We start from the raw sequence: 25,971 nt of genomic DNA, 5'->3' as shown, positions 1-25,971 counted from the left end.
CTCTTCAGGCAGTCTCTCTTCAGTAACCATCAGGGAACATGGAGTCCAAGACTCTCAGTGCACCCTAAGGTCTGGAAAGGCAAATTTTGTGGAGGGATAGAGTGTAAGAATATAGTGCAGGAGGCAGTCTCACACCTGAGGAGTTGCAGCTGTACTAATCACCAAAGATTAGGAACAGGCCTGCCCTTACAGGCCACAGCTGTGTCCAATAAGAAGACAAGTGCTACAAAAGAGTGGGTTAGCTGATTGAAGATTGCTGGAGTTTGTTGGTTGTGTCATGAGGTGGAGTCAGCTGGCTCTGCTGTGAAGAGAGTTGGAGTTGTTGTTGTCTGTGCTGGAAGAAGAAGGAGTTGGTGCTGTGAGGAGATGTCCATGAGAAATCACTGAGAAGGTATGGGAGCTTTGAAATACGATGACAACACAATTTTGGGAGTTCCTGTGTAGTAAATAGGTGAGGTACCTGAAGGAAGCATAACACATGTTTAGCTTGTTCTTACACATTTGTTTAGGCATTTATTTTCAGACAATATTACCTTCCAACTAGTCTAATCCAAAAAAAGCTCTCAAGCCTTCCCTAGAAAAGCTAGGATAAAAGAAAGCAGGAAGGAATCAAGGGCTTACAAGGGAGAGAAAAACATTAATGCAAGAGAGCGTAAAGGCCAAATTGTCCAAAATCAAGAGACTGGAGAGAGAAAACAAACTGCCAAGGACAGGACTCAGCACTTCCTGATGGCACCAAGGTGCCAGGTAAGAGACTTGCCTTGGCAGAGGAGAAGCCAGAGCTTGTGGCCTCAGCACACAGCAAGGAGTTTCGTATCTGAGGCAGAAGAGCCTGCAAGATGCTTTGATTTGGTACAACTGTTCTTGCTTGTATTAGAGTCAAGGTGTGTGCCACAAGACCAGGGACCACCAAAGACCTACTGGATTCTGCAGCAAGACAGCCAAAACCTTTCCTCATAATCAACAGAGATCAGGTTTCTCTCTCTAGAAGTACCTTTGTTAGGGGATGAATCATCCTTTGATAGCACCTGTCTTGTGTTTGTGGAACATTAGGCAGCTAATGCAGAGTGGACACTTACTTTTCACACGGTTAAAAATAGATGATCCTCACTCTGTGAAAGTTGACTTAACAAACACACGCAATTGGGGTGAGTGGCTACCATGCTAGAGATAAGCTGTCGTGAAGGATGTGAGCACTCTTCTTTCAATCCATTTAGAAAATACTTGCATATGCCAAGACAGATGTTTTGAAGGAAGAATTGCCAGAATTCAGGCTTGATTTAAAGGTGAGGGACCCGGAAGTTGAAGGTTACAAAAAAAAAAACCCTCAATTGAACAAGTTCCTACACACTTTGCAGAAATAGGCAGCTGGTTATAGGATTGCAGTGCAGCACTGCTTCCAGTGTTGTTAGACATTGCCTGAGAACGCCCCAGGTAGAGGACAACTTCTGTTCAGGCTTGCACACAACTCAATGTCAGGTGTATGACAGGAACACAAAGGGAAGCCAGATGCTACCAGTTCTGCAGCTCACCAAACTAATGCTTATGAGAACTGTGCTGTGAAGCAATTCACTCCTCAGAGAGGAACCAGTCCTTGGCCTGTAACATTTACTCAGCATGCGACCATCCCTAAGGCCTTGGTCTGCCCTCTGGATTTTTTAGCCCTCGTAAGACTGCCAAGTTCTTGAAACAAATACCAACATAACAAGTAATTCTGGAGTGCTGTGCCATAATACAGCAAAGATAAACACGTATCAATTATTCTTTGATGCTGCAAATGCATTTACATATTAACCCTGCAAGATAGTATGGATTCTCCAATATATATACACACATTTACAACAACATCAAAGATGACTGGAAATACTTAAACAATTTTTTCCCCTTCTATGTTTTATATGCATATAGAAAATATATTCAGACTTAAGAAAAAATAATTGTTACACTGGGTCAGACCAAAGGTCCATGGGGCAGGAGGAATGCAGCTATCCAGTCACTGATAGTGGGCATGGACAGATGCCTGGAGAAAAGTTCAACAGGTCAAGCACATAATGACACTTTCCCCAAGTACTCACACATTCAAGAGCCCTGTATGAATTCTCTCACTGCTGAGCTACAGCCTTCCCAGAGCACAAAGAGAGGCCGTTGGTTTTAGTCTTTTCAGGGACATATACATTGACATCAACGTTACATCTGTACGTGCCAAACTGTTTATTTGTTTGCACTGAACAGCTGCCAAGAACTGTGCTTCCACTGTACGGAAAGGGTGAAACCCCACCTTTGATACTGGAATACCTCAGAAGCCACCACCCCGCGCCACCACACCCCAGCACGGGTTCCGCCCGAGCTGCCGTGCGTTTCCGAGGTGCCCAATAAACAAGGTTTGTGCCAGGCCCCGTGTGTGTGGCGAGCAGGGGGTGACGAGCACACGTTTCGCGGGGGCTCTGGACGCTGCAGCGCCGCACGGCACAGGGACACAGATAGGGACAGCGACAGTCCCGCACCTCGATCCCAGAGGGGCACACGGCGCGCCCCGATCTTAGAGGGACACGGGCACATGGCGCACCCCGATCCCACAGGGACAGGGACAATCCCGCACCCGGATCCCACACGGACAGGGACAATCCCCCACCTCGAACCCACAGGGACAGGGACAATCCCGCACCCCGATCCCACAGGGACCAGGGACAATCCCGCACCCCGCAACCGCGCTCGGGGGGGCGGGGCCGGCCCGGGGCTGGGCGGGGCTTTGACACCCGGCCCATCTCGTGCCGCCGCGCTCGCGCTCCACCCCCCGCCCCGCCCGTGGCGCGTGGTCGTGCGTCAATGCAAATGAGCGACGCGCGAGGCGAAGGGGCGGAGCGATCCCCCTCGCGCCCGCCCCCAGTGAGCGGCTGGCGGGATCACGGGCGGCAGGAGAAAGCGGCGTCACGGCTGCCCCTGCCCAGTCTGTTGGGATAAAAGCCGACCGCAGCCGCTGCCGCAAAACGAAATAAAATCTCTTTATTTCAGGTGTTTCTCGCTTGATGATAGAAAGGTCGCCAAAGCCCAACGAGAACCTTCCGTGCCCAAGCGGCCCACACGGCTGGCACCTCCCTCTGGCTGAAGTGGTAGCACCCACCCGGCCCGTCGGCGCCAGGGGGGCGGGCTCCCAGCCTGATGCATTATTCATGGCGGGGCAGGCCCGCAGGCTCATTACCAGGGTCCGCCGGGCTGGGGCGGTGCCCGTGACGTCAGTGTGACGGATGTTCCGGCGCTCTTAAGGGCGCCGCGGCGGCTCCAAGCCGGCAGCGGGGCGGGGGCGGCTGGGGCCGGCAGGAGCCTCGCTGAGGAGATCGGGTCGCCTGCCCTGTGGAGGTACCGGCGGCCTCCCCTCCTTCCCTCCCCACCAGCGCCAGGCCCGGGAATGCCCCGCTGTCCCCCTGCGGTGCGGTGTGGCGGCTGGGGGGGTCGGACGGAGGAGTTTCTGTCCGGGGGCAGTGACCTGTCCGGGGGCAATTCCTGATCTAGTGGATCCCTGTGGGTGCGACTGCAGGCGGGAAGGGCCGCCTTACCGGGGGTCCCAGTAAACGAAAAAGAAGGAGAAATCTCTGATAAAATGGGCTTGTATCAAAAAGCTGCAATATTTTTAAAGCAGTACAGTGGCGTTGATGGGAAGAGAGCTTTATTCTATAAATAAGCTATTTTGGGACTTACATAGTGGTTTGCGATAGGCGGGTGTTTAAACTCTACCCCCGCCCCCCAACACTTCGCCACAAAGATTATTAATTATCTTTGTCTCTTTAGTGTGCCGAGGTGGGGGTTCACCTCTGCGCCGAGCCGGTGTCAGGGGAGCTCCCGCAGACGGCCACCTCAGCCCCTGCCCACCGCCGGGTCCTTCCCCTGCCCGGAGCGGCCGCAGCCGCCTCGCCTCATTCCTCCTGCCCCTGGCCGCCCACTGTAGCCGGTTCGTCCGGCAGCCGGGTCGCTGCTGCCCTCCCTGTTTCCCCTCAGCCGTCGCTGCTGCGCATCATCAAAACATGCAGGATGAGCTGCTCTTGGGGGTGACACAGCAGCAGCAGCCAGGCTGCGAGAGGCTGGGCAGCAGCCCCGCGTCGGGACACCCCCCTCTCGGCCACCCCTCCTCTGACTTTAAACCCTGTCTCAGCCCCCACCAGGATTTAAACAAGCAGCAAGCGCAGCAACCACAGCCGCCGCCTCCTCAGCTGAGCCAGAAGAGGAAAGAGTTTAAGCAGCAGCTCAGCAGCCCAGCCCAGCTCGGCAGCAGCCACCCCCTGAATAACCACCACCCCCCAGACTATCATCACCACCCCCCTCAGCAGCAGCAGTTCAGCCACCCCACTGACAAGTACCAGCAGCAGGAGCACAGGCAACAGCAGCAGCTCCAGCTCCTCAGCGCTCAGCCCCCGGAGCCGCCGCGGACGGGGGATCACTCGCACCACCGGCCCGTCGGCCCCGCCGAGCACCAGGGCGGCGCGGACAGGGGGGGTTTGGAGCGGCTCGCCCCTTCCTGCTCGGGGGGATCGGCGTCCGCGGACCCCAATGTGGGGGTGGCCGCCGCCTCCTGCGTGAATCCGCCTTCGTCTCCTCATCTGCAGGCGAGAGCCAAGCTGCCCCCCATGGAGTCCCCCCCGAACAGCCACTTACTGGGCAGCCCCGGGAACCTCCTGCCCGGCGGGCTCGGCTCTGGCTTCAGCAGCCTGCAGAGCCCGGAGATCCCCAGCCCCCATCACCAGAGCGGGGGCGGCTCCTCCTCGGCGGCTTCCCCTCCTCCTCCGCCGCTGCCCGGCTTCGGCACCCCCTGGTCGGTGCAGACCTCGTCGCCGCCTCCGCAGCAGACGCAGCAGCCTCCGGTCTCCAGCGGCGGCGGCGGGCAAATCAGCGCGATGCCACCCCCGAGCCCGGAGTCCGAGACCAGCTTCTACCCGGGGATCCCGTCATCGATCAACCCCGCTTTCTTCCAGAGCTTCTCGCCGGTGTCTCCTCACAACCCCTGCGCCGGGCCCTTCAGCAGCCCCTTCTCGGCCGCCGCACCTCCGCCGCCGCCGCAGATGAATTTACCTCAGCAGCAGCAGCAACAGCAACAGCAGAACCGGAGATCCCCTGTGAGCCCCCAGCTCCAGCACCAACACCAGGCGGCGGCCGCCGCCGCCGCCTTCCTGCAGCAGAGAAACTCCTACAACCACCACCAGGTACCGGGCGGCGGCCGCGGCGGGGAGCCCCGGGGCGGGGAAGGGGGACGCGGGGAAGGGACGGAGGCTCCGCTGCCCTCGGTCGGCCGGCTGCGGGAGCCGGGCGGCTCCGCTCTCGCCGTCGCCGGGCGAGGCTGCGCGGCGGTGACAGCCCGGCGGGACCGCGGCGGCAGGGCGGGGCCGGCCCGGAGGGAGGGAGGGCACCTGCGCCCCCTGCCCGGTGCGGCGCCGGGCGGCCGGAGGGGTCGGCCCGGAGGGGTCTGTAGACAGCAGCCGCCCCACTGCCGGCCGCTCTCCCCGCCCGTTCCGGGTGGCAAGTGCCGGGGTGCTCTTCTTGCCCTCCTTGGTGCGCCGTCGCCTCCTGAGGGACGCCGGGGATTTACTCGGAACGAGAAAAGAGGGCTTGCGCTTAAAAAAAAAGAGAGCCCAACCGCTTCTGTTGGTGTCTGGGAGTTCCGCCGTGAAAACGCCCCCCTTTCCCCCCGAGTCGCCCTTGGCGGGCGCGGTGTCCCCGAACAATGAGTGTGACAGCTCCGGCCGGCGCCGCCCCCCGGCAGCCCCTTGCCCAGGCGCGGGCCGTCCCTCGGGCGGACGGGCGCGGGTCGCCCAGAGCAGGGTCACATGCGAAAGTTGACACCGTGCTGCCTTTCCAGGGCTTTTGACTGACATTGCTTGAGTGTGGATCTGAGGACAGCGCAGTGTTTCAAGTTCTGTAGCCGGTTTTAGTCCGATTTTATTCGAGGGGTTTAACAATCCCTTGTTGAAATGGAAGTTTACATTTCTTCCTGGAACAGAATATTCTAAGAAATCAGTGAGAAGCAAATCCGTGTTAATATTACTAGCTGTTGCATTAGAAACCCATTTTACTTCAATAATTTGCTTATTTATGAAAAGGTAAAGTTACATAGGCTTCATCTTAATTTTTTTTCATTCTAGTATTAAATCCAGTCAGATTTAATCAGTAGAGATTCATTTGTATCAGAACTGGAGAGTCACATTGCATGCCTGTTGAAGAATTCATTACGATGCATTATGATTAGGAGCTGGTTGTCCTTAACATTTATAATAACCTTCTTCAAACAAATTCCAAGCAATTCTCCAACAGTGAGGTGTACAGGAATTTTCTCTCACTTACAAGTTATGGGTATACTTAAACAGTGCCATGACAGCATAGCTGGCAATATTAGAGGCTTGTTAACATTTGGCATTATCTCTGAAGGTTTGTTTCACAATAGAGTGCCTGCCTCTCCCAAAATTCCAACGCAAGTATTCAAGTTTTACAACGTAATTATCTATAATTATATAGAATAGGATGTTTTCCTGATCACTTGACCAAGAATGGCTTTAGTCGGTTTTTTTGTTTGTTTTCTGGGGGTGAGGGTGGTGGAGGTGTTGTTACAATTTTATCTTTCTGTCCTCAGAAAGTTCTTTTTTACCTGATACATAACATATCGACATGCTTTAAATTTTTAAGTTATTAGAATGCAGGTTGAGGGTTGCTTGCAGCTAAGCTTAGAGATAAAAGTACTGTGTTTTCACTTCACAGAACTGAATTTAGAATCATGACACACACCCCCACTGCATTTCTGTTTGAGGAAAAGCGTTTCCAAGAACAGTCAGATTTGAGACTACTAAAGATAAAAACAGTTCTTCACTGTCAGTCATGCTCAGTGGATCTACCTCTTGGTAACATGACAACCACTATAGGTCACTTTTTAGCAGAAGTTTTATCTTACAAATAAAAACTTAATCCTTTAAAAATTGTCTTTCTAAAAACTGCTTCCATTTCATATCACAGAATATAGTGCACTTAAAAGTGCATTTAGGAAGCTGTAAGGTACACCAGATCTGGATAGGAGAAGAAATCATCAAAAAAATTCTAGAGTACACTCTGCTGAATCCCACAGATTCATTACTCCAGAAATTATTCCATTCATTACTCCAGAAATTATTCCATTCATTACTCCAGAAACATTTGAGCAGTGGCTTCAGAATAATGCATTTTAATGGAAATGTTCAGATAGCTCCTTCAAACAGATTCTCTGTACAGTAGTCAGTGCTCTTTTTGCTCTTATATGGTAATACTGAGACAATGATATTCAAAATACTGGAGTGGGGGGAATTAAATCTGCCATTTGAATTTTAATTTTCAAATTTCTACTCACTGTAGTGAAATACTACTACTCATTGAGTAGAAACAGAAATACTATTTTAATAATTATTTTAATTTATGTATTTGAAAATTCTTCAATTTTAATTTATATATTTGAAAATTCTTCAATATTACTTTTGCGGTGATTTGATCATATAATAACAAGTAATGTATGACAAAAACGGGTTTCAGGGTTTTTTGAAAGTTCATTTTACACCCTGAAATTTTTCTTCTGCATAACTTTAAAAATGCTACCACTTGCTAAAATGATAATAATAATAAAAATTATAATCAAAATTGCCTGCACAAGTACTGCAGCATTTTTTGGGGAGACATATGAGGGAGTTGGAATGACTTTTTTTTTTTTTTTTAATGAAGCTGTGTTTTCTTCCTTGCTTCAGTACCTAATTTACATGTTATCAGAAGAGAGTGGTTTATAGAAATCTCTGTACATTGCTTACTTGGTGGTTGGTTGTTTTGGGGTTTGAGTTTTTTTAAGTAGAAAATAATTTCAAGTATTTTCAGAATAATAGAAATGAATCTTTCCTTTTTAGCCTCTTCTGAAGCAGTCACCCTGGAGCAATCAGAGCAGCGGCTGGAGCACAGGAAATATATCCTGGGGAGGAATGCATGGCAGAGACCATCGTAGAACTGGAACCATGGGAATTCCAGGAACTATGAACCAGATCTCTCCTTTGAAGAAGCCCTTTTCTGGTAATGTCATAGCTCCTCCTAAATTTACTCGCTCTACTCCATCACTGACACCAAAATCGTGGATTGAAGATAATGTTTTCCGAACTGACACCAACAGTAATACTCTCCTTCCTTTGCAGGTAAGGATGGTATACCTGCCGTGTTCATGGTCTTGCATAGCATTTTTACTTCATTCATTTCAAATGAGAACTAAAAAGTGGTTGCAGTCCTGATACTTGGTTTGAAAATTGTTTCTGTATGATTTTTAGTCTTAAATTGCAATTAATGCCCATGTGTTGAGTGTGTTCAGCAATATATGATTCTCACAGTTGAATGAGAATATTGATTGTCAAAAAGCATGCAAGCTGTAGGCACTGATGAAGCAATAAAACATAGTATGTTTAATCCAGCAATATTTTCTGCCTATGGTAATGCTCGTATTCTTAAAATTCCCTTTCAACCTCAGGGTATTTTTTGTTTGCTTTATCCTTCTACTTACGTTTTCCTACTTTTGTAGATGGTTTTCAGGTCTTTGACATGTTTGTCTTTCACTGGTATTCTAGGCTGATATTTATGTGTCAGCAGGATTTTTTCCTCCAGGTGGTAGCACCTTTTATGTTTTGTTTTGTCTGGAGGCCCTGTGATTTAGAAGTGCTAAATGGAAGGATGTATCTTAGAACTAAAGATCTGAATTCACCTTCTGAATTTTGCCAGTGACATCTCATGTGACTTTAAATCAGTTAACTCCACCCTCAGTAATCTCTTGGTAAAGTGTTATTTTTCCCATTCTTGCCTATAATAATTGAGTTGTTCCCTGTTAGCAGAGGCCCTTCATTTGTCATAACTGTGACCGCATTTGAGCTGTAATTGCATAAATGCCAATCTAATGCTTAAGCGGCTGAACTGGAGGCAAAAGGTGCTTCTTGGGGCTGGATTTTCCTTTAGAGTTCTGGGTTTTCATGCCATTTTTCTGGTGAATTTGGCACAGGAGGCCATGTCCTGACACTGTTCAGGTGCACTTGATACTTGCAGTGTTTTCGAAGCTTACCTGATTTTTGCATGTGCCAAATTTCTGCTGAAACACACCCTTGGACCTGATACTGTCAAGACAGATTCCATTAAATAGCCTTGCTAGCTGGAATATCGTAGTTGAATTACCTTTTGTGTAAGGTAGAAAGGGTAGAAAGGTTGGGGGGAAAATGTGTATTCTTCAGGAATTGTGTTCTATTAAGGAAAACAGATTACAGATAGATAATGCTTTGCAGTGCAGGGCAGCAAAAATAGTAGAAAGTAAATACTGAAATCTGTCCCAAAGATGTTAACCTGAGGAACAGATATAAAAATATTAATGCCATCATACATTGCAACTGCTGTGACATATACACTGGACTTCATTCATGGCTGAACACACAGGTTGTGAATGTATTTGCTCATCCAGTATGCCTTACAGGCCCAGGTGACCAATACTTTGAACATTCAGGAGCTTCTACAGCAGTTTTTGAACATTGATGAACTCACTTTATGTCTAAACAGGCATCTTCTGCGTTTAGGCTATCGTCTAAATAATTAGTGCCTAATAAGCTAGGAAAGAAATCCTTGCAATATAATTTTATAATATCTTAATGTTTGTGTGTAGGAGTTGGCGTTTTTTTTTTGAGGCATAATGTCAGAATAAGAATTTGGGCATTCTTAATTCTTGGTTACACCTATGAGCACCAGACTACCAATTAAATAGGCCTGTTTGGCTATATTTATGCTGTTGGTCTGTCTATGCTTAAATCTCCCTGACATGTATAAAGTCATAGTTGCAGAACACAGTAAAAATAAACCTCTTTGAAGGGTTGCAATGTTATCTACTGCTATTGTGGAAACACTATATGTTTCCATAAATTATTTTGCTACACTGTCATGTTCTTATTTTTCAGTTAGTACACTATTGTTATATGATTAATTCCTTGTGATGACTGTTACATTTTGCAAGTCATAATGAAAAAGTTAAATGGAGCTTAGAGCTCATGCTTCTTTTCATCAGGACTTGTTGGCAATTGCAATGCTGTCAAACACCCATCTTGCTGATTTGTACTGTGCTTGTCTCCTTCCATAAAAGGCTGTGGTATTTAGATTGAGAGTTATTAAAGATACAGTAGCAATTTCAGAAAATACTAAAAAATTAGTACAAATTAAATTTTGTGCTGTTTGGAAAGTCTAGCACAAAAGCATTTATGTGCATTTAGAAGTTACCTATCCCTTCCAAGCTTCCACAGAGCAAACACATCTTAGTGTGCATGTTGGGATTCATACTGCATCACTCACAGTTCAACAGAATTCCTTTTTCTTTGGGCTAACTGCTGTAATAATTTTGTAGTGGAGGGGACAAAGCACCACTCTTCCAAACTTTAGCTTGCTCAAAATTAGCCATTTAAAAACTGGCTTAGAAAAGCCAGTGCTCTCAGGGACTTTGTGTAATCTTCAATATTCAGCTACCATTTTTTAAAAATGCTATATATTTTTCCAAAGTCTGGATAGCATTCAGTACATTAGCTGCTCATCCATTTTCTGAAAAAACACGTACCTTAGGCAAACGTGATAAACCACAGGGGAATTGTATGCAAATTCAAAGCTTTGCCCTTCCATCAAACTTCTTTATTCTTTGGTGTTTGCATTGCTGGGTGGGTCCCAGAATAGAGCTGGCATCAGTTCTGATGAAAAAAAAACATTTCTTGACATTAAACTTAATATACCAGTGACAATGAATGTCATTACTGATAAATGAGTGAACTATTATGAGTATTGCTTGTAGGGATGAAGGCACATTTCTCTACTTTTTAGTTAAAACTGAAACATACCCCATATGAAGTTGAGTTCTCAATGGCCACATTAGTTCCAGAAGTTTTGGAAGACATCTCTTAGGATTTTTTAAAAGTTCAGCAGTTTGTTTTGGTTTTAAGTAAAAAATAATTAAACATCACGGCAACACTGATTTGAACATGAGCAAATTGAGCATATAGCCAAGTTTTTCTTATGTGCCTCACTGTTAGAAGCTTTTCTGCCTTTCTCAGGATTTTAAGCTAATACAAACTGCATCAAATACAATTCTTTCATAAACATAAAACCTGTAGATGTAATTTTGTTTAAGTTCAGCCATCCTGTTTCCACCATTGTACTTCATATGGGGAAGGGTTGTTGCCTTGGACTTGAATCATTAAAGGGACAGTTAGAAATCTTATCAAGTATTGGCACCCTGCATGTTAAGCATTTAATTGAGGGGCCTATTTCTCTGTCCTTAGAGAGAATCTAGGTTCCTTATTTAGATAATCTAATTCTCTAGAAGAACATACCTGCCACCACTGACCTTATGCAGCCCCTGGGATTCCACTTTAGGCACCTACATTGCATTTCAGGAAGTCAGATGATATGAATAGTCTCTTTTATTCCCTGACCTAAAGAAAAAAAAAAAAAAAGCCCCGGTTATAGGGTACAAAGCTGAAAATATATTTCTAAACTTCTATGCAGGTGTTTTTACCCGAAAAACTTGCTGCAGGCATATCTGTGGATGAAACCCAAGGACAGAGATCATGTTTTGTATATCCACTTTTTTGATTTAAACTGCATGTATGAGGAAAATTATTAACTATTCTAACTTTTTACTTTTTTTTTTGAGAATTGCAGTTTCTGCTAACTCTCTTTTGACTGCAAGCTTAGTTTTTCTTACTGTCGTGCAAATAGTTTTACTAAAACCTGTTAAAAATATTTAATACTACATATCAGTGTTTGACTACTTTCATTATAGTAAAACCACTGCATTCTATGAACATGAATCTAATTTCTATGTCCCTTTTGAATTAAGGAAATACACCATGTTTCTGGGTGGTTTTCACCTTGATTTGTCCTTCCTGTTTGTTCAGACAAACAGTGTGTAATGTTCATGGTCCTGAAAGCTGAGTGTTCTTATTCTGTGTTTAAACATAGCTCTCCAGCTGGGGATTGGTATGGTGAGGCAGTATCTTGCACAAATGCAGATCTTTCTGTTTCTTTTTCTGTTTCTTTTTGAAATGTGCTCAAGTTTTCAAAGAAAGCAAATCACATGAAAAACAAAATAATGTTTAATGTTGTGTCACAACAGGTGTTAGTTTTAGATAATTTAAGCAGCTGTCATGTTCTTCTGCCTTAGAATCACTTCCATTTGGAAAATTTCAAATTTTCAATGTGATAATTCTAGTATCATTTCTACATCATATCAATAGCTAATCTAAATGATACACATACCAGTGAATATTAGGTGAAGAGCAAGTTTTTAAAGTTGCTTTCCTAATGCCATGTTTAGACTAGTAAATGTGGCCAATTTTTTCAAAGGTGTTGAGTGTTTGGCAGCTGATGTTAAACTTGAAGGTTTGAGATTATCTACCTGCAGAATTTTCTTACTCTTCAGAGTAATGTAATTGTCCAAACACTAAACAAACAGGCTTTACCAGTTTGTTTTTACTGAGGTTATGCTGGAACAGAACAGTTTCAGGGTTTTTAATGCAGTGGATTGATTGCTTGGGACTGATTAAAATATCACACACAACCAGGTATTTGTGTTTGAGGACCATACTGGGGATATCTCTAACTGGGGAAAGCATTCTGTGGCCATGCTTTTAACTTCAGGATCACAACCTTTGAATAAATAGTATAGGAGCTGCACAGATTAGCCATTCAAAGCAATCAATTAGTGGGAAGTTTGTAGGTCTTGCCATGCAGATGTTTTTATGACTTCATATGATAGAAGACTTTCCTGCTGCTATTTAAATTTTCTTGAATTAAACAGCTCATTCTATCAATGCAATACAAAATCAGAGTTAGAAAAATTCAACAAGATATTTCACAGCCATGATAGTAAAGGAGTGAGTATATGATGGGTATTTTATCTCGCCTTGTTCTGAGTTAAAATGAATTTCTCACCTAAGATCCATCCAAAAGTACATTTGCTATATGTGCTGATGTATTTGCACTTTAGTACTCAAGACTGTATAGATATTTCTAGATGTGGGGCAAGGGTGTGAGAAACTCAAAATTTGAATAACAACTTCTCTTTCAAATATCTAAATGTCCCTTTGAATATTTCATTGAAATTATCAATATGCAAATTTTCTAGATTTGCCACGTAAGTCAAGATTGCCAAGAGTTTAATCATCTACATAGTCTGGTGTCTGGTTGTTCCCAGGTGATGAAGACATATTTTTGAGTTGAAGTACTCCAGTATTGGGATTTTTTGTTCATTTTTAAATGCTTCTGTAGCTGGGAAGTGGGTGTGTCTTCGCCACAGGACCTGTTCTTGGTGTGTTTTAGGCTCAATTTAGTTATGTAGCTGATGGTGTCATTTTATTTGCTGTCAGGTTGGCCATTCACAGATGTCTGCCAGACATCTTTAGTTCATCTTTACCACTAATGACACTGCAAAGTAACCAAGCAATTTTCTGTGTTGACTTTGAAGTCTTCCTCCTTTTTTATAGAGCTAAAATGGTTCCAATAGGTTTTCATATTTAGTTTCTCATTCACACTAGTTATGGTTTCAGCAGGGACTTATGATTATAGTATATCCTCAATAAAATGAGAATGACTTGAAATTTAGAGCTTAGTAGAGGTATTTTAGAATATGTATGTGGGAATTGTTATTACTGCTAGCATTAACAATGAATGCTATATTCAGGTACTTTTTAAGATGTAGATAGATACTTTATTACTAAATCACCTGTCACTTTCTAGTCTTAAAGCACATTTTTATTCAGGGGTCAGGTTTAAGGTGAAAAAAATGGAATTTGTTAATATTTTAGTGGGGGAAGCTGTTTTAAAAAGACTCCTTTAATTTCACTTTTAACAAACTCAGTTAATTCATCAAGGTCAAAGTTGGAGTCCTTCTTGCAGCCAAGTAAGACCATACTTGAAATTACTATAAACTTTATGACTTTCTCCTTCAGCTCCTATCTCATGGTGCTACATTTCTTTAGAATATGAAGAGACATGTAAAGATCATTCCTTAAAGATACTACCATTTACAGATTTTAATACCTATGTTAGCACTCCATTTTTTTACTTCAAGTAGTCCCACAAATCAGTAATTTAAAGCATGTTTCCAAAATTCAAAGGTGTCAAGCTTCTTAACTATGAAGTAGTGTTTGTGGTTCCAGATAAGCAAAATTATTCACCTCTCAATAGCTGTGGTTCTTGTATTTGCTTTATGCATAAGTGAAAATTTATAAGCTTAGAGATGTGATTGCATTTTCTGCGAATGTTCAGACAGGATAATCTTTGCATAGATTGCACAGATATATATAGAAGTCCTAAGCAGAATGTGCCAAAAAAACCTGTTTGTTCATGAGTTTAGTACTGAAACTTGCTCTTCAGAGAAAGCTGCCCTTCTCCATTGATGCATATTCAGATGCGTGGCTTGGGGACTACTTCTCAAATGCATCTCTTTGGGTGTACTTTGCATGACATTATCAAAAGCTCCTTCTAGCACCTGTATTCTGTGGGAAGGATACTTTGTGCTTTTCCTATTCCTAAAATAACTACCATCTTCTGTAAACTTTCCTTCATAGATGATTTTTTACTTAACCATATCACTCAGTCTGCAGTTGTGATTCTAGTACGGGAAAGGTAGATCAAGCAGGAGTCAAACATTTAGACAGTTAAAAGTAAAAAAACTAGTCTGAGAATTTGTTATGTTTGGGAGAAATTAACTATCAGCTCTGAGAGGAAAAAAGCTAACATTATGTTGTGACACTCCACTGAGATACAGACCTTCTGACACAACAAGAATTCCCTTGCTTCTTAGCACAGGACTGATGAGCCACAGGGCTGAAAGAAATGGAAAATATTTAACAGGAATTCAACCTTGACAATTCTGGAGTTAGGATGATAGAAAGTGTGTATTAACATATATGCTTAGGTATCAGTGCCTTTGCACTACTGATTATCTTTACTTTTATTATTTCAACATGGTTGATAAGCAGTTATCTTCCAAAACTATCAGAAACTGTCTCTTTAAGACAACATGGAAATAGTTCTAATTTTTGGAACTACTTCCATGTTGTTTTAAAAGTATGTCCAGGTTGTTTTAGAAGATAACTGCTTATCAGCTGTGTTGGAATAATGAAACTAAAGCTAATCCTAATTCTTGGGACTGTTTTCCCAGCATGGAGATCTGGAACAATCATGGTCTGTGATAGTGCTTTTTGTGCTTGTCCTAAAAACCAACCAAAAGTGTAATGGAAGTTTTCTGATTTAGTAGTGCCTGCTGTGGTGGAATTGTCCAGTTTTAACAGACCTTTCTAGAAAATACTGGCTGGTGTGTGACCCGCATTACTGAAATACTTTGAAGTTCTGCTTTGAAATTAAAGCTTCCTATTAGCATAGATGAGAACTGTTCTCTAGAAAGATATGATGTACGTATTTGGGGAGCTCAAAGCAGTGTTGTAGCATTAGAAAGCTGAGCTGCACAAAGGTTTAGAATGAACCTTGTACCCAAAGAATTACTTACTCCTTTAGAGACAGTTAAATTTCAAGTAGTGTTGCTTTATAGCGTGCAATTCATCAGAGTCATTTGGAATAGAGATGAAAGTTTTGAGGCACTGATTACCAAGATAGTACCCAAACTCACATTTGGGTAATGTGATGGGTGGGCAGTGGGATAGCAGAGTGCAATTCCCATATTTAAATTCTGCTGTACTGCAGTGCATTCACAATGTTTTGATGTTGTGTAGTATCTGCCCATTGTATGTTTCCACTGCCCAAAATTAAGTAATGAAATTCAAGGAAACAAACCACAAATTTTCTAAAAGGGATGGGGAAAAGCTTATTTTTCCTTCTGCTTCTAGCAGAGCAAGACCTTCTGCTTTATATACACAGAACTTTAAAAATAGAATAATGCAGGCGTGAAGTTGGAATCATTGCACCATGTCACCCAGTAGAGCAGTTTACAAATAAATTGCAAGATCATGTTCCATGTTTTACTTTGCCATTCCTCTGTAAGATGTAGGCCCCAGTAGCCCAGTTGTGGGAATTAACCATGGCCGAGCCCAGAGAGTGTCATTAAGTCTGTAATAATGACCATTTCCCAGACAGTCATGTGCTACCTCAGCACATATGTATGTAGCAGTATTAAAATAAATAAGAAAATTTGTAATGAGCCTGTTACAAAGATGAAACACCATATACACTTCAGTCTGCTTTTTACCAATACTGGCTCTTTTCCCTTACCAGCTACAAAAGTAGCAAAACGTGTTTTGTCTTTACTCAGTGTTGGTTTTTGCAAGGGCACTGGCTATCTACCAGCTAGTGCTGTAAACTGAATTTAAGACTTCATTAACAATCCTGATGAGATACTTTCTGAATGCTTGGGGACAGTAGGAAGCAGATCCAGCTTGGTCACTGCTCACACCTTCTATAGAAAGCAAGTTTGCTGTGGTAAGCAGGTTCTTTTCATTGTGCTGTTGAGAAACAAACCTGTAAGGGCATGGAAGCAGATTAGTCACCTCAGTTTCCTTTGGTGGTTCTCAGGGCAACTAAACTGAATAAAAGCCAGCCAGTCCCAAAATTAGGTTACTATGAAGTAAAATAGTGATGGTGACTTGTTGGCAATCAAACCAGGTTGAAGATCGCCTCTTGAAGTGTCAGTGGCATTTGGTCTGGGGTATGGCAGGAGACAAGAGAAACCCTCATTTTTATTTTTTTAACAGATTGCTTGCCCAACAGGAGCCCATTACTCTTAATAGTTGTTTGAGATAGAGATGAGGAAAAAGGCTTCTTCCTCTTCATCCCAACATTGACTAAACTTTTTAAGACATGAAACTGATGAGTTTCATCATGGCAAAGCTGATCAGAAGTCATAGTGTGTGTCATAGAAGACTTCTGGTCCAAAGCTTAATTTTTTTACTCCTCCAATGTGAAGAATACATGTTTGCTGAGGGATGTAGTTTGAAGTGAATCTGTGGTTCTGCTGAACTGTCATGGAAAGTCACAGTGAATGTGGGATATACCTTTTGTCCCTATTATATACATACTAATGCATGGCTGCATCTTTAGGGGATTTCATCAGTCCTGGGATGTATATGATGTATTTCATCCTACTCTGCTGAATTACTAAAGACCACAGTAAAACTAAGGCACAGTTGTAGGATTTAAGTGCAGTACAGTCTAGGCAGAAGCCTTGAAAGTAGAAAAGATTGTAGTTTTACACAAACTGTTTTCAGTTTCTAAAAGGTATCCCAGAAAGACCAAAGAATTTAGGAGTCATCTTTTTTCTGTGTGTGTAACTTGGTTATATTGGAAAACATGGGAGAAAATGTCTTGGGTAAAACCAAATCAGTGAAAACATACTCAGTTCATTGCAAAAACTTTTATTACTGTCAGTGAAAGTATTTCTAAAGACAGTACGGTAACTTCCTAATAATCATACATAAAAGAAATGGTTCTCCATGGGGCTGATAATCTATTAGTAAGATTTGTGACATTTTCTTTTCATAGTTTAGCTTTAATTTTCCACCCTTTAACCATTAAGGGCTGACCATTTGTAACTCAAATCTTTGCATACAAGGCCCTGAAGCCAGTGAGCGTGCCCTCTGGCAGGGGCTGGTGGCCAAGCACCAAGAAAATGCTGTCTGTTATGTGACATGACTGTCCTTGTCCTGTAGTTCCTCACCTTCCTCACTATTTCACTTGTGCATGAAATGAAATTGAACTCTTACAGACATCAGTCTCCTTCATTAATCGGCTTTTGCATAACTGTGCTGTGGATCAGTAGAACTGATTCAAGCAGTTTTGAAGGAAACAGGCTTTCACAGGCTGTCAAATGCATACACAGCATTTGTTCACACTGCATCACACAGAGTTCTTCACACTGCATCTCTAGTTTATATTTGGATGCTGTTAAAATTACAGTTAATAAAATTACTTTGTATCATTGTCCATCTTCAGAGTGTCTGAGTGGGCAGCTGTTAGAAGGAACTTGTCTTTTCCTTTCAAGTTTTTTGTTAAAAACTACAGAATTTGTATACCAATACTAAGGCTTTTGTTTTCTTTTAGGATCGAAATAGAATGTATGACAGTCTGAATATGCACTCTTTGGAAAACTCCCTTATTGACATTATGAGAGCAGAGCATGATCCACTTAAAGGTATGTTATTATGCTAAGTAAAGAAAAAAGGGTCATCCATTCTGCATATTTCAATGAATACTGGCTGCTAATTTAGATTCTAAGTTCATATTAAAGTGGAAAATGAACTACTTTTTCACTCAGGTGAAAAGTCAATCTTAAGCTGTCTTTTACTGAAAACATTGTTTCACAGTCCCTTAAAACAAACCGCTCCAAGTGTTGCCACCTAATTTTCCTTTTCTCTACAGTGAAAGCTGAAAAAAACCCCTAAGTTAATTGATAAAATCAGGATTTGTCCTTTAAAATATTTTTTCAAATCTACTGGAGCATACTGATGCATCCAAATCTGGAGAAGTTCAGAAATACAGTTGGCTTTAGAATGCTGGTTCCTCTTACAGTCCTGAGCTCTATTAAATCATTTGGCCACAGCAGTGAGCATATAGCTACTATGTGTGGGCTTCCATTTTAACTCTTCTTTTCACTGTACATTAACTCACTCTTGTGAATTCTGTTCTTCAGTACTTTCTCAGGTAGCATTTACTATTGAACATTGGGGCAGAGAACACAAACAATTTCACTTGAGCTGATCAGATGTTACTTGATTTGTGGTGTTCTAATTAGATTAACACAATCTAATTTTAAAATTATCCAAGACTTTAGGCTTGCTTTGTAGAAATTAAATCTCTGTATTGAAGAAATAGAAAAAATGAAACCATTTTTTTTTGCAGCATTATTTACTCCCATCCATTCTCCATTTCTAGAACGTCCTATACTTACTGTGTATTGCATTAGCACAGAAAGGCCTGTTGTTCTCCTAATTTGAAGGCACCTTGCTAGTCTGCTCATGATTCTTTTAAGATCTGTGTAATTACTTGGAAGACCTGTAGCATTCAGATAGCATTTAATGTTATTTTAAGATTTAAAATAGTTAGCCAAAAGTTTGGAGTTTTTCCCCAAGCTGAAAATCTCTACAAAGCATCTGTAAGTATCTAGCATTGACTTAAACTATTAATTTTCCTCGACTTTAAAGTAAGTAGAAGCCAAAATTAAGTTTTCTTAGGTGATTTTGAATCGTGGCCCAGGGAGAATCAATTCCATTTTTGCAATTTTATGTGAGTCCATTACTAAACTCAGTTTCTGTCTGTTCTACATGTTTGTAAAACATTAGGTAAAACAAAAGGTTTGAAGCCTGTAAACAGCTGGCCCAGTGGTGACTGCTGTGTGCTAAAATCATGCTTGTCTCTTCAAGGCTAAGATGACCAGGTGTGTCATTCCTCTTACAGAGGATTTGTGCTTCTAACTGCTACACTCAGGTGGTTTCTCCTTCTTTCCTTGTCTGAAAGCTGCTGTTAGGCATAAAGCTAGAGAGTGCAGATCTACTGCACTGTACTGCCACTGGCACCTCTCACATTCCTGAAGATGAAAATTACTCTGTTTCTTCCTTCTGTACATGCTGACACGACAAATGGAATTCGTTGCTTGTTTCCCCCTGCCATCTCACTGTTTTAATTTTATCTCTGTAATGCAGAAGAGATTTCAGAGGCACAGTGAGCACAGAAGATACTAATTTTTATTTTTAGTCGTCTCTTTGTATTTCACTATGTTATGATAGATGAAAATAATGTATTTCCAATAATAATTTTCCAAGGAGAGTAAGCGAAGAAAAAGCTTTAAGACTTGAAAGTTAATTTGGTTCATATGTAGATACCTTGAAAAACTCAGTAGTTTCCATCTGTGCTTTCTAGGGACATGAGAATATGGTGTCAGTCTACAGTTAAGAGATTTTTTTTAACATTTAAACAGCTATGTTCTTGCAGTGAAAATTCTGCTAAGTTTTATGTTTGAACTAAAACAGATGGAAGCCATAGATAGTGATGAACTCAAAGGAAATCCATTTTTCTGTTCGAGTGCCAGAGAACAATGCACATGCCAACTGAATTTAAATAGAGTAATTGTGTGCTGCTATTTAACTTGATGGATAAGATATTTTTTTCTCCGTGGATGTGATTTCAGCTATGTTATTAACAATAAGGCATGAGAAATGTTCCTTACAAACTGGAAATGGTAGGAGGAGGTGTTGTGGTGTATTGGCCTTTTAGTTCTTCTCTACTGTCTTCTGATTTTTTTTCACCATTAATGGGCATTTCTGTAATTTCTGAGCAACTTTTAACTTTTTTCTTTCTCTGCCAGTCCTGAAGCTGTAATTTGGTTATATCAGTCTCTCTGGCTTTTCACCACAGAAAATCTTAATATTTACTTAAAACCCCATCATATTTGCATGCAGAATGCACAGGATTAAGAATATTATTTGTTGCTCTTATTAATATACAACATATTTTGTTGCAACTAAAGAGTATTTTGTAACTAGGGAATATTTTTATGACAAGTTTTCAAGTAAATATAAGCACACTAAAACAATGCATCTTTTATATGTGATCACAGCAGTAAAATGAAAGTCCCTGGAATTTTAAGCACGTGTTTCAGATTTAGCTGCTTACAATATCTGGACTATGACTAAGCATCTTGTCTCAAATTTTGTACAATGCAGAACAGACAGTCTGTGTACTAGCTCATAGCTTCAAGTTTTGCATGACAAGATCCATTTTAGGAACAAGTCAAATTTCACCACTTTTGCTTTCATGAACTTGAAAAAAAATTATTTCAAATATGATTCACTGAAAGCTAAGTTTATGCCTGCCAGAAAATTGTTTGTAGATGACTGGTTTTGGCTTTGCTTAGACGAAGCTTTGTCATTACAACACATGTGATCAAAAGAAAAGTAATTTTTAGCTTTCAATAAGATACTTTCAAGGTAGAGTAATAGGGAGAAGATGTTTGACTTCACTAGTCATTGCAGCAGAAATACTGATCATATTAAAACTAATCTTTCCCATGTATAATCTCCCTTTCTAGAAATGCATTTCATAACAAGACCTTAAGATTATCCCATCCATTCAATTCCAGTGAAATAAAAACTGAAGTTAAATTAATTCCTTTTATATCATTGGTCTTACATACCCTTTTCATTCTTCTAATAGTTCTTAAAACAATTGAGAGAAAAATTAAAATACTGATACCTGACACATAAAGGTATTGCTAGTATAACTCTTCAAACATACCACTTGTGTACCTGATTTTCTTTTTTTCACTTCTGCTCCCCCAAATATCAATGTATTTTGCTGTCAAGAAGCAGGAAAGGCAGTGCATTTGGGCTGAAAAAGATTATGGAGTAAGCTTAGAAGCAGTTGTTACATTTTCTGTGCAATATATATTAGTCTTGAGGAGACTGATTTAATGGGATTCATTACCTGCTGTTTTAAACATGTTTCTAGTAAAGACTGTGGCACAAAGAGCATTGTCTTTCTTTCAAAGGCATTTGTTCTGTATTTTGTGTTATGAAGCTCTAAAGTTTAAAGCTGCATAGTTTCTTCCTAAAGTAACTCAAATTGTGCCAAGAAAAGAATTTCTGAGGCTGGAAAAAAATATAGAGGAAAAATTCTCTCCCTTGTCACATAAAAGGCTTTGAAATCTTACATACACATTGTTACTTCTTTCTTTCTTAGAAACTTTTTCTGATAAAAGAATATATTTGAGACTTGATAAACTGATTTGTGTGAATACATGGATTATCAGAGACAGCCCATTTGGCCTCGTTGTGGCTTGCACAGTTGATAGGCAAGCACTGGGAAATGCAGTCTCTGGGCTTTCTGTAACTGGGTGTTGGCCAAACACGGGTTTGTGCTGCTGTCTTAACTACACTGGTTCCAAAACTGCTTTCTGAAACTGCTGTCATCCTCAGCCATTCTCTCTTTCTGGGAAAAGCTTGACTTGGAAGCTTTTTCTGTCCTACTCAGAAGATCTATTGGAAGAAAAAAGGAAAAGGGATAAGGAGTTTTTGATTCTCAGTCTCTTCATACAACAAACTAAGACTTTGTAAAAAAGGGGAGAGTATCGAACTTGTGAATCTGTGTCAGTAATGTTTTAATATATGGGGATTCCTCCAACAGTTTATTTAAATAGGAATAAAAAGTATACATTTCTAAAAGTAGATTTGAATTTGCCTTAAAATAAGAGTATGCAAAAAAGAAGTTTACAAAAATTTATATTTCCTTTGCCCGATCAGTAACATGAGATTACAGAAATGTTGCTAAAACTAAGTTTGTTACTCTTTTCTCATGTTTGGATTAGCAAGACTTAATTTGATTCAGTGGCTATAATGGCCCACCAAAACTTACTTGAAGCTTCTAATTTTTTTTTCTGTCCTCACAGAAGAATGCATTGAAAAATACATGTGAGGCAGTCAGTTCCATTCATATTAATTACATTTAGGTAAGGAAGAGGAGGCTAGATTTGATAGAATTCTGGTTGTATAAGGAGTGTCAGGCTTACCTGCTGCTTCTTGGCAATGCTAGTTTCAATTTAGCCATGATACATGAGAATTACTAATTAGCAGTAGCATGGTGAAATTGCAAGTTCAGGTTTGCACAGAGAATTTCTGTAACATGATGATCTTTCTGATACAGAATGGTAATATTAGGCACTTTATTTGTTCCCGATATAGGAGGTTACAAATTTTGGATCTGTAGACAAGTTCTGTAGAGAGGTAGTAAATTAATTTCTTAACATTTTTCAGGAATGGACTAAGACTAATATTTAAATAATAGATATTTTCTAACTAATTGGTAGCTGACTTTAAACTATTCAATCATCTTTATTATTAAAACTACCTTTTTAAGCAGGTGGAGACTACTGGAACTGTTAAAAGACCATTGAATAGTTCATGCAGTTCTAGATTACTGACATTGAAGCAGCATGGGATTAGATAGGATTTGTGCCTTGTTCTTAAAATGGTATCTTTTTTAATGCATCGAACAACATACAGTGAAAATAGCCAGCTAGACAGATGTATGTGATAGAAGCAAAGTCAATTGTTACAAGATGGTGCTTCCATCTTCTGTATTCTACATAATGATATTTTAAGTGAGGTTTAATATAGTAAGTGTCCGTTTAACTAGAATAACCTGTTCAAAAATGCTGTGGTCTGAGCTCTGTATAAAACTGATCTTGAACCCAGTTCCATATGTGAAATGTTCTGAATTTATGTATGTCATGAAATTCAGATGGACAGCCTAGAAAACAGTTCATTTTACTTCAACAGATTAAGCTGAGAAATAGGAACCTAAACTAATATTATAAATAAGTAGCAATGATTGCATTTTGGAAAAGTAAGCAAACATTCTGTGTTTAAAATGTTCTTAAAGTTGTATGTCCAAGTTGTAGACCAGGTAACAAATACAGGGGTTTAGTTCACAAGAATGCATTAAAGTGTGGTTTCATTGAAATAACCATGTAAATAAAACTTACATGTATCAATACAGCAGTGTAGTGAATATTTTGTTAGTTGTTTTCCTTTCTAATCTTGAAATCATTCATTATGTGAGTTAGCAAATTCATCTCCTCAACAATGAGATGGGGTTTTGGGCTGCAGTGATGGGCCCAGCTGCCTGGTGCAGTCCTTTGCTTCCACTCGGTGACAAGTCCTTCATTATTTCAGCTTGGCATATGTGTTTGAAATGCAGCTTATTTGTGAAGCTATAAAGGAAAAAAGCAAAAGAATGCAAAAGCAGAATTACATAACCTAGAATTTACTATTTTTGGAAGTTTTCCTCCCCAGATGTTGACACTGGTGAGCTTCTCTCTCCTGCTAGGCCTTCAACCTGACTTCTGTTTATGAAATAATTGCAAGAAAAAAACCCTATCCTTTGTCTCTCTTGCTAAATAGGAAAATAGGATAAATTCAGACAGGGAGAAAGACTGTCACCACAGAATCAAGCAAGTTTGAGATAATGTCTCACAATTTCATTTGTTATTGTCGATAAATAGAGCATTCTGATTTGCAAATAATGCTGTTGCAAATGTTTCTATAGCAATGTATATAAACATGATATGACAGTGACAATCATGTTTATGATATGACAGTTTCACAGATCCTGTGAAATTCTTGCTGTTAGACAAATGAATGTTAGCCTTGATAGAGCAAAAAGAAGTATAGCAAAGTAAGTTAAACTCCAGGCTGAGCTGTGGCAGCTCCCAGACTGCAATTTAAAGATGCCTTTTTCCTGATTCTTTGCCTGTTTTACCAGCATGCATTGCTAGAAGGGTGGAATTTTTATAGTTCCAAGAAACATTAGATGTAGTTGTAGGTGTTCAGTATAACAGAATAAATATATTAAAACTGGACACTTTGAAGACAAGAAGCATAGAGGCTCCAACAAGGTTTTTGTGTTTAGTGTTTTGTTTAGCCTGCTCAAAGATTCTGTTGAAGTTAGAGAAGACAGCATTTCTGGGTGGAATTCATCTGCCCTTCTCCAGGAGCCTGTAGCTTTTCAGTGCTTCCAAATTCAACAGCAAAATGTTCTTACCTAATCTGTAGGTGTTCTGATACCATCCATTCTTACAATAATAAAATCTGGGACGACAAATAGTTCATAGCTATATAAAAATCTTTTTTTTTTCCACAATGCCTGTAAATAATAAGGCTGAAGAAAATTTCCTAAATTATCTTAATCTTGCTATTTTGAAGTTTTAGCTTTCAGAGTTTGCAATGTGTATATTTTAAAATTATTTTTTAGCAGAAAATTACTATGTTGGTTTCTTAAAGGAGAAGAGGAAAACCTAAACCCTATTATTTACAGATTTACAACAAAAATATTTTTTATTTAACCCCAAAGGTGTCCCTTGGGACTCTGAACTACTTAAAGAAATTTCTAGTCTTGCTGCTAAGCTCATGGGTTTTCCAGCAGTAGAGGACCAAGCAGAGTATGATAAGAATTGCTAGACAGCCTTAATATATAGCTTGCTGATTTGGTTTTCTTGCTTTTCCCCCCCTGGGGCTTCTTTTTCTTGCAAGCCATCTGCATATGTATGACCCTTTAAAAATGTGTGAGTTCTACATGCCCATTGCTTCCAGACTGGGTTCTTCTTTATGCCTCTACAAGCATTCCCATTTCCTTCAAAAGATTTAGATGTTTAAGTTACAGTATTCGCATATATAAATAAAATGTTCTTCAAATTAAAAGCAAGCAAGTAAATTTGAATAGCAAGATAGATGGCAATGCAGTTTTTTGCACATTCAACCACATTTTTTTCAAACACAGCAGTTATTGTAAGTGTCTCTCTAGGTCAATGTGCACTACTGGTATATTTGCAGCTTCCTGTAAAAAGAAAAAGTCTCCTTTAATAAAAAGGAATTTTCAGTGAATGGACTCTTCAGCTATGTATTTTAAACCATTCATTTAAGTACTGAAGTATAACGTACCACTGGTGTAGTAAAATGCAATTCTTGAAAAATTCTAATGTCATGATATAAGGTTTACGTGTAATTTTTTTTTCTGTCTAAAATGCTGAAAATTTTATCTATAATAGTCTTTAATTTTGTTGAATCTGTATATAAGCAACTGCTCTAATGTTACTGGACCTACTGAAAAATATTACATACCAGGGTTATATGAAATACACCAAGATGCAGTCATAAATCAGTTAATAAAATCTGTATGCCTTATTTCTTTACTGACATGATTTTTCTTAAATTGCTTCAGTAGAGAAGCATGAAGTTGTAGAAATGCCACTATGTTAAGCAATGTGCATAGTGCAGTTATTCACAGTCGCTGTGAAAGAGGAGACTAAAGCAGTCAGCACTATTTCTGGGTGTCATGAAACAAAAAGTGGCTTTATCCTATTGGAGCTGATCCCAAAGTACACTGCAGATCTTATGACCAGAGAATTAAGGTTAAGAAGTCTGT

The 25,971-nt window shown here is 40.6% G+C and overlaps 1 protein-coding gene across 5 annotated transcripts in view; it reads left to right on the top strand.

The window, feature by feature from the left end:
* The first annotated feature begins 3,237 nt into the window (after positions 1-3,237).
* The window catches only part of CPEB2 (cytoplasmic polyadenylation element binding protein 2), a 51,491-nt gene continuing 28,757 nt past the window's right edge, over positions 3,238-25,971 (top strand). For 2 of the 5 annotated variants that reach the window (XM_059469859.1, XM_059469858.1), the window contains exons 1-3: positions 4,399-5,192; positions 7,899-8,177; positions 18,100-18,190. In XM_059469859.1, coding sequence (XP_059325842.1) covers positions 4,620-5,192; positions 7,899-8,177; positions 18,100-18,190 — 943 coding nt within the window. In that variant the 5' untranslated portion in view covers positions 4,399-4,619. Of the gene's footprint in view, positions 5,193-5,248; positions 6,087-7,898; positions 8,178-18,099; positions 18,191-25,971 lie in introns of those variants that run through there. The other 3 variants (XM_059469857.1, XM_059469856.1, XM_059469860.1) reach the window with 3 other exon arrangements.

The sequence above is a fragment of the Ammospiza nelsoni genome, chromosome 4 (assembly GCF_027579445.1).
Source record: "Ammospiza nelsoni isolate bAmmNel1 chromosome 4, bAmmNel1.pri, whole genome shotgun sequence".
Lineage (NCBI taxonomy): Eukaryota > Metazoa > Chordata > Aves > Passeriformes > Passerellidae > Ammospiza > Ammospiza nelsoni.
The sequence above is the reverse complement of the archived record's forward strand: the minus strand, read 5'-3'. Positions and strand labels throughout refer to the sequence as shown.